Source organism: Molothrus ater, chromosome 2 (genome assembly GCF_012460135.2).
Source record: "Molothrus ater isolate BHLD 08-10-18 breed brown headed cowbird chromosome 2, BPBGC_Mater_1.1, whole genome shotgun sequence".
In the NCBI taxonomy this organism is placed as follows: domain Eukaryota; kingdom Metazoa; phylum Chordata; class Aves; order Passeriformes; family Icteridae; genus Molothrus; species Molothrus ater.
Window position 1 is genome coordinate 40,334,801 of NC_050479.2, and position 13,395 is coordinate 40,348,195.

Consider the following 13,395-nt stretch of genomic DNA (forward strand, 5'->3'; position numbering starts at 1 on the left):
GCCCTTACTCCACTGACATTGCGGGGAGGTCTAAAGCCACTGAAAATCATGCTAAAAAGTGAGGATGTTATTGGTCATTATAAGATCATTTCCCATTTTTATCCAAGTAGTCCCTTTTTACAGCAATGCAAATGTACAATAGCAAGAAAAGAGAAGACTGGCTTACACCTGGCAAGAAATTCAGACACTACCTTATATATATATTACTCCAAACAGCCATCAGCTTGACTTACAGGGATTACACAAGCAGCCCTGTCAGATTTTCGAATTACATGATGTTTTTAGTGTATACAATTGAAAAAATAATAGAAGGAAATCTCAAGTCAGCCCATGCCCCCAATCAGAAGGTATTCAATGGGGATGGTGGAAAGGCAAAAAAGAAGAGAAAGATATCTCAATAAAGATTTTTTTGAGGCAAACACAGAAGTCTTTGATTGCAGCCCTTGAATTGCAGCCAAAATAATAATAAATCAATTGTAACAAATTATATTTACAATGTGTGACCTTGTGTTACATGCTCAGGAACTCCCTCCTGAATACCATAGCTGGTTCTTTGAACACCTAGACACTTTGAAGTTCTTTATGACTTTATTATTAACTAAAGTTCTAATACTAAGAAATACCTTAAACATTTCTCATTACAACTGCCTTTTAAATAAGAGGCATGTTTTGTAATTGGAAAAGAAGAGCCAATAAAAGCAAACACCCCTTTCCTTGCTCACACCCTGCTTCTTACTGCCCTGCCCATTCCAGCCAGCACTGCAGCTGGACTTTCAGCAGTGAGTGGTGCATGACACATTGCTCAGAGCCTAAGAAACACTGCTGAAGCCATCAGAGCTTCCCAGAGCCATACCAAGCCTTTGGAGGGTGTGCATACATTTAAAGACTTTGGGATGGTTACCCCTGTTGTGGGAGAAACCCAACCTACAGCAAACATGCATCAGTAATGCTTTTAAGGGGTAAGGGATCCGAACAAGTAAGAGCACTGCATGAAAATGGGCTGTAAAGGCAAGAGCATCCCACACCTTGCTGTGGAACAGCCTCAGAGCTGACCCTGGGCATAGCCTGCTGGGAGAGCCACAGAGACTGATGCAACATGGCTCCAATTCTGACTAACAGATCCTGGATGTGCTACTTCTCTCCCACCATTTCCAGTTAATTTGGGCGTAGCACAGCTCCAATCCCCAGAGGTACCCAGAAAAGTGACTTCAGCAATGAAAATCCTCTCAAAACCGAGCCCAGTGTGCTGGCACCAAGCCCCTCTCAATGTGCTGGTCTCAGGAATCTGCAGTGCACAACTCAGAGGTTTGTACTGCAGCACACACCTTGTTTCTGTACACAGGACAAGTGCCCTCCTCGTGCCTCCCAGCAGACATGAGCAGCCTGCATGCTGCCTTTGAGGAGGCAGATCAGAACTGCTGCCTTGTTTATATAAACTGTCTGTCAGCCTGCTCTTCCTGAGCACAAGTATTTCTTCTCAAACAAAAAATGGTTAATAAATCAACATTTGGCTCATCTTCCTACGCCTCCCTGAGTGCTTTTTTATTAGAGGTTTTCAATTTTGCTTCCACAAACCCTGATTGTGCCTTCTCCTTTTTCATAGGCTAAGATTAAGAGCCCTTTTTCTTGCAAATTACAGCCACACATTCCCATCTGGTAACACTGAGCAGCAGCTTTCCTCAGAAAGATCTGCAAGTCAAACTAGCAGCTTCCCCTGGAGAAGAGGAGTCTGCCTGCACTTCTGGGAGGTACATAACATTTTTCTTTCCTAGCAAAGGGATAAGGCCCAAACCACAGATTTGTGCTACCTGATGAGGGCATCCTTGGGCAGAAACAGCTATCCTGGCTTGCCCAGCACTGCTCTCTATGCTGCTCAGTGGTCAGAAAAAGGGGGATACTTATGGTTCTCTATTTGCCACTTTCTGTCTTCATTTAAAGAAATCAGTGTGGAAACTTGCAATACATTTAATGGGGTGTGAAAAGATGAGTTCAATTATTTGGATGGAAAATGGTGCTTGTGGCCCAGATGAATAGCTTACTAAACAGCTGAGGTAAAAGGAGGAGTAGAACCCAACTCCTCCTAACTGACTTCTCAGATTCAACCACCCAGAAGCTGATGAAGTATGTCACACTCTGCCTGCACTGCCCACACCTCTTCCTCCTTGCCATAAAATCTCACTGGTCTTGGGAAACAGGAGCCAGCCTAAAGTCACTGACATATGCCTCCCATATTTTCTCCCATCAAAAAGGTTTGGGAGCTCCTGGCCTTGCATCCAAAGCCTTGCTGAGGAGTCCTGGCAGCCAGGACCAGCATCTGGATGCCCAAGTGCCAGATGCAGCTCTTCTGGCACTTGCTCACTGAACAGCCTGATGTGTGCTGCTCCTGCTCTTCTCCTCTTCCCTTCCTGTGTGAGAGGACAAAGCACCTGCATCCACCAAAGCACCATGCACCTGCATCCACCAAAGCTCCTCCTTCCTCTCCTCAAACCACACAGCCTCCAGTGGGGTATTTCACTTGCTCCCAGGAACATGGGCAGCCTCCAGAGCTCAGCACAGCTGTGGCAACTGAGGAGATCCATGGAATGCTTTACTGGCCCCACTACAGCACTGGCCGGGCTGGAAACATGGCCCAGAGCATGGTGTCACTCATCTTAGGATGCTGTGCAATAAAACCACCAGGAATCTTCTCAGTTTCATGGCCAGAAAGAAACTCTGGCTGAGAAAAATGCACTGACTGCCTGTATTCTGCAGCTGACTATTGGTGTCAGTATCAATCTATGTCATACTAAAAGCTGTCACTAGGCTCTGGACACTGAGACATGCTGCTCTTAGGAAATGCAGCACTGCAGAGAAAAATGGTGAACTGTGTAAAGAAACAGATCAGACCTGCCAGAATCTATAGCCAGGTCAAAAGGATCCTGGCCCTTAAGGTGTTCTGTAGCTAACAGCCTGCCCTTGATTGCAGATTCAAACACTTCAGAAGCCTTCAAGCAAGCCAGAAATACTTTTAATAATGTACACAACCTGAGCTTCCTCCAGCCAAATGCTAAAAGTCTATAGATGTTTTAACAAATTAACAGCATGGAGACATCTAACAATTGATATGCACAATCCCCCTGAGCCTTGATCTCACCACAGTTCTTTTGCATCAGCAGCAGCTTCAATATGATGCAAGGCCTAAGAGAGCAGGGAATGACCTCCTGTTAGATCTCCCAACATGCAGCAGGAAGTTTGAAACAAACCTTAGAGGACTGCACTCACATCTGTGTAGAGTGAGCAGGCTGAATTGCACTTTAAGTTGATAAAACCCAGCATCCTACTCACTAGAGGAACACAGAGGACTGCTTGCAGGAGGCTCTCTCTCTCACAAGCTCCCACAGCACATGTTGGTAGCCAGGGGTTTCCAGCAGCCTGATGAAGTCCACAACCCTTTCACTCAAAGGCCCTTTTTTTGTAGGACACGTCACCCTCTGACAAATGCAGAGCAAGCTCATGTCTCAGGACCTTCCTTCCCCATCCACCTGCCTGGAAATTTAAGAGCTGACATGGAAGAGTCAGATTTAAATGAGCTGGCTTGAATCCTGCCCACACCTGCCTGCAGCTGTGCCCAGCCAGGCCCATGATTTATTTGCTGGGCAGCTGGGAGTGACCTGCCCTGAGCTGTGAACACAGCCAGAGCCCTCTGCCTTAAAAGTGACCCAGGGGGCCACCACTCTGGCATTGAGCTAAGTGACCTTGACCATGCTGCTGAAGGAATTCCCAACCACACTGCCACCAGCTTCTTGTGGATGCTGAGGGGCTGTTTAATTTTGTCTCTCACTCTTTAATTAAACACTAATCTCTAGAGGACAGAGTTTATTGCTTGTGGCTTATCTCAGCATCTGTGGCATTATATAGAACATCAACATCTCCACAATAATACCTGTCAGCAGGGCTGCCTCCTTCCCAAGGCACATACCCAAATCTTGCAGACCTTTAGCAACCATCACTGTCTACAGCAGGGGTATTACAGGAGGTGCACCCAGGCTGTTGGCTGCAAACTGAATGCAGGAACGTGACTGCTCTTCTGTCAAGTGGATCAGAGCAGCCAAGGGAGAAATCCCAGTGGCCTTACACTAACTGTGGAAGGACATGCAATAGCTGAGCTGACAAAATCAGAACGAGGTGCCCAGCTGGGACAAAGTTACCTCAGCAGAATATTTCTGAATAAATTTGGATTGCAAAGGAACTTTGTAGCGGATCAGCACTTTAAATCACCGGGTTAGTGCAGTTAAAATATGATATTAGAAGCTTTAAAATGAGGTTTACCACCCTGTGAAACTTTATGGAGAAGCTGAAAAACAAAAGGTTTACTCAGCTCTAAAAGAAGCTAACTGAAAAGGAGAACCAAAGTAAAATCAAGGAAAGTCTAGAAGCCTAAATACTTTTTCTTTCTTTTAACATAACTGCTCCTTCCCTCCACTTATCACAATGTCACCTTTCCACAGCAGGCTGGTAGTGGAGCATCATCCAATTTTTGTGAAACATCACACCTGAACAGGAGGTTTGCATCCACCTCTAATGCCAGCAGAAGGATATAGGGGTGATGTAGGATATATATATAGAGAGAGATATATATAGGATATATATATATAGGATATATATATATATATATCCTATATAGAGATATTTATAGGATATATCTCTATTTCAACATCTGCCCAGGAGTCAGCACCCAGCCAGATCAGACTGGTCTGACAGAGAGCAGAACTTGGCCTTTACTAACTGCATAAATTTTCCTTTTCTCACCATACATGTTAACCCCAGCTAGTTGGGGATTAACTCCAACTACTGTTAATCCTACACCAAGGTTGAAGAAACAACCAGTATTTTATAACACCTGAAAGAGCCTTCTTGGAGTACCTGTAATAAACGCTGCTTAGGGCAGTGCAATGAGCACCAGTAGCAGCCCAATGAAAAAAAGAATGATACAGGCAGGGTGGCTGTGCAGAACATGTCTTAGGAGTAACTATATTGGTTATATGTAAATACATGTACAAATATATATATAAAATATTAGGAGTCAACCAAAGTCCAGGGTGAGGACAAGGAGTCAGCTCTAAGAGGCAGGACCACACTCCCCTCCTCCCAGAAAACACCTGCTAATTCTGCAGCTGTGCAGGGTGGGTTTGGACAGCTCTAGTCTGTGCTGTGCCCTCATTAAATGATCTCAATACATCACAAGAGTTAAACTCACACACTCTGTGTGAGACTGTGTTTTTGCTTTTGTTTTGATTCATTAGTTAAAGAGGCACCCGTCTTAATTAAACTGATTAACACCCATTAGGTCTGCCTGCTCTGCTTTCATGTGATATTCATTGTCACTTTTCTAAGTGAGAAGGGAAAAGCTCAGCTCCTAGAACCAAAGACAAGTTACAAAAAATGCCTACAGAGAGCAAGACAATCTAGTCCAGACAGGTCTAATCAGAGCGAGTAGAAGGCTTCTGCTTATGCTGCTGCCTCTGCTAAGATTTCAGTGGTCGAATGAACTAAGAGCCTTGCCAGGGAAGAATTGTTCACTTCATAGCTATTTTGTAAAAAATGCCATGTTTTACTGTCAGTATTATGTCAAGAATAGGTAACTTTCAAGCCCAGTGTCCTCTTCCAACACTTTCAATTTGTAGAGAGCACTGTAGGCCCTGTGAGTGTCACAGCTGTGATGCTGCAGAATGAGAAGCTGCTCTGTGAAATCCTCCCAGCCTGTACCTATTTCGACAGAAACAGAACCTGGTCCTTTGCCTCTCCCTCTTTATTCCTGATAAGCCTTGCTTGCAGCATGTTCTTCAAAGGAGCTGCCATGTAGAAACACTGACATTTGGCAAGGGAAAGCTTCATCCAGAATTATGATCTCATTTGCATACGTCTGTAACTGAGATATCTGAACAACAGAGTTTGTCAAGTAAACATGAACAAAGCACGATTCAATAAACCCTGTCTGTTAATAACCAACATCTGTGACTTTCACAAATTAAGCCCTACAGTAGATCACAAGGAGTTAGCAAAAAGGGAATGCAAAAATGCTAAACTGCACGAAAGAATACAGATAAATAACAATCAACAGTCTTACCACAGAGCAAGTCTCTGCTCAATTTCCTTGAGAAAACCAGTGTGAAATTTGTGCAAAGGTTCAAAGTTGGAGAAAATTAGGTTTTTCAGTGTTTCAGGCATGCAATCCTCTTTACTCACTGCACTCTGAAACCACTACAAAGGAAAAAAGAAGCAAAATTATCAGTGGGTGGAATGCAGAAGGTATGATCATTTTCTGTCTTTATGTACCTAACCCAAATACTCCTAACAGCCAAGCCAGTAAGAATCCTATTAATTGGCACTAGGAATACAACCCAGACTATCCCTGACACTCCTGTGTGCTGAACTGGTGCTCTTATCAGAGATCAGACCCTGCACAGCTGAAAAAGGAACTCCCTTCCCTTTTGCCATCACTGATCAAATCTTGAAAATTCTTTTCAAACCCAAACTGGTCAGTCAATACAAACTGAATTTGCACATGCTGCAGGTGCAGGAGAAAGAGCATTACAATACTTGTAAACAATTCAGTAAAAGCAAAAAAAAAAAAAAAGCTCTTCATTTTCTTTTTGCCGAGTTCCGTCTGAAATGCCTTTGGTAGGAGTTGGCTCAGTGAGCACCCACGCTGCTGTGTGCACACAGAGGCCATCACTTTGCAAAGTGAGCAAGTGGAAGACACTGCTATCACAAAACTGGAGTGGCAGTGACAGGCACTGTAAGGACTGAAACAGGCTCCTGCTCAGTCTTGCACCATAGTCTCTTTATTTCACCCTAACAGGCTATGGGTGACACAAAACCATAGGACTAGGCAGCTTGCCAAGGCAGTAATGCCTATTGTCTTCCACAGGGTAACACTGCTCACTCCTTACTGCCCTGAGGGGTTCCAGCTATCTGTGCTTGACTTCCAGCAGTGCCTAGAAGGCTGCTGGGACCATAGAAGACTGTTAGAGCAGTCTTGCTTGACACTGCATCAGCTGGAGCTGAGCCAGAGCTGGGATAAAAAGAGATCCTTCCCAAGCTTCCCTCTCCCCTGCTTTATCTCAGCACCAGGCAGAACTAAAGTTGAAGCTCATCTACCAGGTCTCAAAATTCATGCACAGCAGTTGTTCCTTTTCCAACTATGCTGGCTACTTGTTCACTGTCACTGGCCTCCTGGGCCAGTCATTTGTGGAGCATAGCTGATACAACTGCATGCTAACCATCAGGCCCATCCCTCTTGGTGATCCAGCAAATTAGAATTTGCCTTTCACAAGAATGAGAGGATGGGGTGGAAAATGGGCTTTAGCTCTGAAGAGCTGCAACTTTTTGTTTCTGCTGCCACTGGGTGAAATACCACATGAAAACAGCATATCTGCTGTTGAGACCACAGTAATGACTGCAGAACTGTCCCACAGAACCTGGTCTCTTCCCTCAGCAGACTGGCTTCCCAAAAAGCAAGGGTAAGTAGCAGTGTGGCCAGAGCTACTCTGCTGCCTGCAAAAACCATGCTATACTGGCTCTGTCCAAGCTGGGGTCTGATTAGCTGCATCTGTCATGTGGGATCCTGGAACAGAGAGGCAGCTGAGGAGAAACTGTGTCCCTGGTTCCCAGGTGGTCCCAGCGCTCCCCCCTGAAGCATGTCCTCCTTACCACAACACTCAACACAGGGGCAATGCACCTCGCTGGGTGATTTAAGAGCTGAGAGGTCTGGAGCTGGCCAAAATGCCATGAAGGGGTTTGTATCCAGTGCCATTTCACAGAAAAATGGTTAGTTCAGACCAGATCTTGCACACATTATTCACGGAAGTGAAACAAGACTGTTGCTGTGTGTGCAAAGATGGCAGCTATTTGCCTTGGTGATTTGAACAATCACACTCTGATCAGATGCTACAGATGAATGACTCATTTAACACACAGTTTCACTTTCTGAAAAATCAGAATCATTCAAATAGGTACTCTGCAATATTTCATGTTAAATTGAGGGCGTTTAATACAGTAGAAAACATTTATATGTGCCCCTAAGGAGCTACTTCAGTTTTAAGAGAAGTCATTGAAAACCCACAGGCATTTTTAGTAATTATAACCACAAAGCATGAGAGCAAGAAAACATAAGTGAAGTGTGTCCCAAGTTCCTCAACCTGATACAGTTTCTTAGTGCATGTTACTAACCACAGAGCAAACCTCTGCTCTCTGATTCTCCTGTTACTTCCTCCCTGGAGGAGAACTGCCCTGCACAGCAAAGAGTAACCACAGTGCAGAATGTAACAGCAGCCCAGAGCAGCGAGGATGTTAAATGGAGCAGATGAAACACCCCCCTGCCCAGAGCTTCACGTGTTCTGTGAGTCAGGCTCAAGCAAACATACCGATGTGATGACTTCAAGGTCCTTCAGGTATGTTCGCTCCGTGGTGGCCACTTCCTTAGCAATGAAGTAAGATTTCTCAGTTGGGAACCTCTGTGAATTGCAAGCACATTAGGTTTTCCTCTGCTTTTATGGAGAAAAAACTGTAGATAATAAATCACAGAGAGAGTTACAAACCAGTGACCCTTGCTTGTGGTTATGGTGTGACTCATCCTTGAATGTTCCTAAGCCCTGAAGCCCTAAAAGCAACCCTTCCTTGCAAACACAAGAGAGCAAGAACTTTCTGTGGGTTTTTGAGAGACATCTTTTTCTGCCAAGATGATTTCTACTGCTTTGGGGTGCTGATTTTCTTTCAGTTTATTTCTGGAGCAGGACATGTTGTGAAATTCATAAAAAAATCCTTTGCAGGCTAAATGACCATTTAAATCAAGTGTAAAATTTGACAAAGCAACAAAAATTTGTGTCTGATTATTATTAAATTTTGTCATCGGGATGGTGATCCACAGGAAAAATACTTCTGAAAAAAATTCAAACCTGTAAGATTTTCTTGGCTGGTTAACATAACAGTGGGAGAGGGGAAGGATTTTAGATTAGGTTACAGATTTAAAATTTCTTAATTCTGAAGAGCCAAAGGAACCCAGCTGATCTTCCTCTGTGTTGCTCAGGAAGCAAAAATTAAGAAAAAAACATCCATAGATATTTTTCCTTTGTTTCCTCCCTGAAGACAAACGATGCAGTGCAAACACTATGAATGCCCTGTACAGGGAGACTGTGTGGGCATTTCCCAGTCAGAAAGCACCCCCAGGAACCATCATCAGCTGGTGTACACAGTCACTGGCTGCTCTGTCTTGGACTGGCACACAGAGTCCTGGCTCCATTAACCGAGTCTCAGATTTTCTTCTTCTCAAATTTCCTTCACACATCTTGCTAACTATGCACAGTGGGAAACGAGATCTTCCTTACACAAACTCCCACTTCCCAGCAAAGCCATCAGAGTTTCTTTCTCCCTCCTGAGATGCTCCAAGACGAGGAGAAAAAACTAGCTACAGAAGGACAAGAGGAAGCTCCTCTCACCCAGCAGCAGAGGAGGGATGAGCCAGCAGGCACCCAGAACAGCCCAGCTCAGACAAACATTTTATCTTCAGAAAGCAGTTTTGGATGTGATGCTTCCTTATGGTTTTGCTGCAATGATGGGTCTGAGCCAAACACTCCCAGCCGATTGCTGCAGGCTGTGGCACAGAGAGAGCATTTTCTACTCCCACAACCAGATGCTCCCAGTGGTGCTCCCAGCAGAGAGAGACTGGAGAGCCTGGGTTGGATATTCCCACAACAGGCTCAACACTTCCTTTTCTTTCTGTCACCTGGAAATCTTCACTCCAGTAAGACAACGGAGCTGACTGTTTTGTTACAACAAACTACCAAACTCCACTCCTTAAAAGCAAGTTCAGATTTATAGGAGACCCCATCCAAACAAGCTCCTGAGGTTGCCTGGAACCTCAGGAGCAACAGGAACAACCCAGATTTATCACAACACATCGGAGAGAAGAGAGACAAGGCCAACTTCGTTCACCTTACCTTTCTTTTGACCTCTTCCTCATCATCAGCCCTGATGCATGACGGGTCATTCAGCAAAGGGCTGACCAAGGGAGATGACTGCTTGGCATCAGGGCTCAAGTTTGGAGATAAAGTCATATTTGCCACTGATGGTCCTCCTTGGGAATTGATGGAAAGCTCTGAAAGGTGAGGGCTGCCAGTCAGAGAACCTGCTAAGAAAAATGATAAAAGAGAAATCAGTTAGGACAAGCTTTCTCAAGAAAGTACCATAAGGAGTCATAAACTTAAACTGCAGCATGTGAAATTATGCTACAAGACACAGCCATCAGGGTCCTCAAACTAGCCCAAATGGCCTTGAAGCCAGAGGAACTGCATCCACTTGCATTCACCATGTAAGTATTTTTTAGCTGATAAAACTGGCTGAAATTAGTGTCTCTGTAGGGCAGGAATCAAGGCACAGATGACTGAGCTGCAGTTCTTTACCGTGGGAGGGGTGAGGCACTAGAACAGCTTGCTCAGGGAAGCTGTGGCTGTCCCAGCCCTGGCAGTGCTCAAGGCCAGCCTGGATGGAGCTCTAAATAACCTGGTCTAGTGAAAGGTGTTCCTGCCCATGGCAGGGGGTTGGAGCTAGGAGGTCTTTAAGGTCCCTTCCAACCCAGGCCATTCTATGATTCTAAACATAAACTTGATATAAAACATTTCACCATTGCAATCCACTCTATAGAAGGAGAATAAATACAACAATACAGTAATCGTTCCAGGAGTGCCATTCTTTCCAGCAAGGTAGAACTTCAAACACTCAAATCAGTACTTCAGAGGGAACTACAGGACAAGTTAGTACAAATTTATCTAGTTGAGATCTAGAGAAAAAGGATGACTTTCTACAGAATTGTGGCTGCTAAGATCAGTCAGATCTAACATGAAGGGAGAAAACTACTAGCTCCCCAACTTCTACACACAACACGAGTATGTATATTATACCTTGTAGGTCTTTCCATGCTCCTCTGATTGTTTGGGATGGAAATGCTAGCATTACATTTACATGAGAAAAGCAATACTTTTAATGCACAAAGCATGACAATTTCAGATTTTCACAGATATAAAATCCCATTTCATTTTGGATTAAAAATATTAAAGAATTAGACAATTAGTTACACTTCCATGGATTCATATACACTAGATTAAATTACTGATATTAGCAAATTTTGCCTTCTGGGAGGCAGCCAGATTAATGACTGCACAGAAAGAAAGTTTGCCAAAAATGCCCAGTCTTCTCCCAGTTATCCCCTCCTCCATACATCTGACAATCTAAACCTGTTTTAGAAGAAGAATCTGTCATGTGGAAGAACATTTACAGTCTGTGCCATTTTGGCATCATACATTAAAATCCAACAAAAAAAAATGTGACAAGCTCTTGACTACCACAGCCAACAGGCTGTCTAAGATGAAATGTAAAACACATACATCGCCGTGTATAATTAGGGCCAAATACAATTTACTATCATGTGATTATGTCCTCCCTAAATTATCATAGGTAAATGTTCCTGTTGCTAAAAAAACACAGCTGAGATACTCCAGTAAATATAATAAAAATAAATATAATTAGGCCAGTAGTAGAACCTATTTATTTTCTGGAAAAACTCAAGCTTTATTGCTAGAACATGAATGTTTTCCAGTTCCAAACCAGTTCACGTTTATAAATCATTCCTTTGAAAAGAGAAGGAAAAAACAGCACAGTTATCAGTTTACGTAATCATGACAGTTATGTAGCCTATTAAAAATCAAAGTCAAAGCAGTATTTGTCTGTATTATTACAGCTAGCAAGAAAGGATTTACCAACAGTTTCACACTAAATCAATGTTCAGTGAAATTTGAGAAAATGCCACAGCTTGTTACACAAATGTCAATTTTATTGACACTAGCACACAACTGTATACAGTATTTTCCAAAGAAATGGAATTCATAATTGAGAAATAGTGAAATGGATTAATAGCAAGGTTGTAAGGTTAAAAGTACTTAACTACATTACAAAAGACATAAGAAAAGTGATATCACCTCAAACGTGGAAACAAAGAAATTCTGGCACTATGCCTGTCATACGACAGCGAATAAATGATTTGCACCTCTGTGAGAAGTTCACAGCATTGTAGTCTAGGAGTTAAATAGCACCTATCTGTGATAGATAGATATAGATATATTCACATATCTATCTACCTATCTACAATCCTAAAACTAAGCTCTGATGTACTGTTACTTTTATCAGTACAACTCAAGTATTTCAAACTACAAAATATCAAAAGGACAATGAATTACAAAGACATCCTATCTTACAGTTGGAAGACATTAACCTGGGAAAAGTATTATGGAAAGTATCACAAAAAATGTGCCTGGTGGCTCACAGCACTGTGTACACACCCAACTGATAAAAGACTCTGCATGTCAATGCATCACCGACATTCTCAAAGTTATTTTGCAGCAAGCTGAAATGCTGCATCCTCCCTTTTAGTACCAATGTGGGCAGGAGCAGTGACCAAACCCAACCTACACCACCACCACCTACAAGCAGGAGCTCAGTCAGACCCCACCTACCAATACACTGAACAAGTGAAAATTTAAACCAGTTACAAGAAAGTGACTGCATTATGAGAGGACCTCAAAATGTCCTTACATTAGTACATTCTGGGGCCTAATTACAACCAACACAGCCACAGGTATCAACACACCTGGATGTTGCTCTGGGAAATGTGGGAAACAAGTTCGTTTTGGTGTGAAAAAATCAGTAAGCCATGAAGAAATGAAAATGGAGGTTGTTCCCTCCCCCATCACCAATCAATCAGGACACATGTCAGGCTGATGGGTCATGGCAGTGCTGCAAAGCCACTTTCTCTTTTTCACAGAGGTGAGGAATAAGTAACCTGAATTAACAAAGTGTTTCATCTGATCTCCTGCCACAGAAGAGTATATTCATACAGGCTCTACTCATCAACTACATACTGCAGAATATAAACAGAAGCAGAAGGGAGAAGACCAATCCTATTTACAAGGTACTGAAATCCCTTACAATTCACCCTAAAGGATTCATGGATTGACAAGCAATTATTAGCATATCATTTGCCAGATAGCAAATGCTACTGCATACTGGAGGCCTAAATGGTTTGCAGCTGGTAACATGGAATTGTCTTTGCTCATACTTCAAGTGATTTTTATTTAGATTCAGAATTGGGCCATCTTTCAAATTTAATGGAGTCAGCTGTATACACACAAATCAAGAGAAAGCAAAAAAGAATGTTTATCTGAGGATTATTTAAGTGTACACTAAAAATACATCATTGGAGGAGTGGGTAGGAATTATTAATTATTTTCTAAGTATGGGTTTAAGAAGAGAAACCAATACTGGTTGATTACACTGGCAAATAACAAGAATGCACTTTACCATGGC

General features: G+C 43.0%; 1 protein-coding gene across 5 annotated transcripts in view; it reads right to left on the reverse strand.

The window, feature by feature from the left end:
* The window catches only part of FARP1 (FERM, ARH/RhoGEF and pleckstrin domain protein 1), a 201,312-nt gene that overhangs the window by 21,929 nt on the left and 165,988 nt on the right, over positions 1-13,395 (reverse strand). For 3 of the 5 annotated variants that reach the window (XM_036406875.1, XM_036406859.1, XM_054518571.1), the window contains exons 14-16: positions 9,978-10,168; positions 8,406-8,495; positions 6,107-6,240 (exon numbers count right to left, since the gene is read on the reverse strand). In XM_036406875.1, coding sequence (XP_036262768.1) covers positions 6,107-6,240; positions 8,406-8,495; positions 9,978-10,168 — 415 coding nt within the window. The remainder of the gene's footprint in view (positions 1-6,106; positions 6,241-8,405; positions 8,496-9,977; positions 10,169-13,395) is intronic. The other 2 variants (XM_054518572.1, XM_036406866.1) reach the window with 1 other exon arrangement.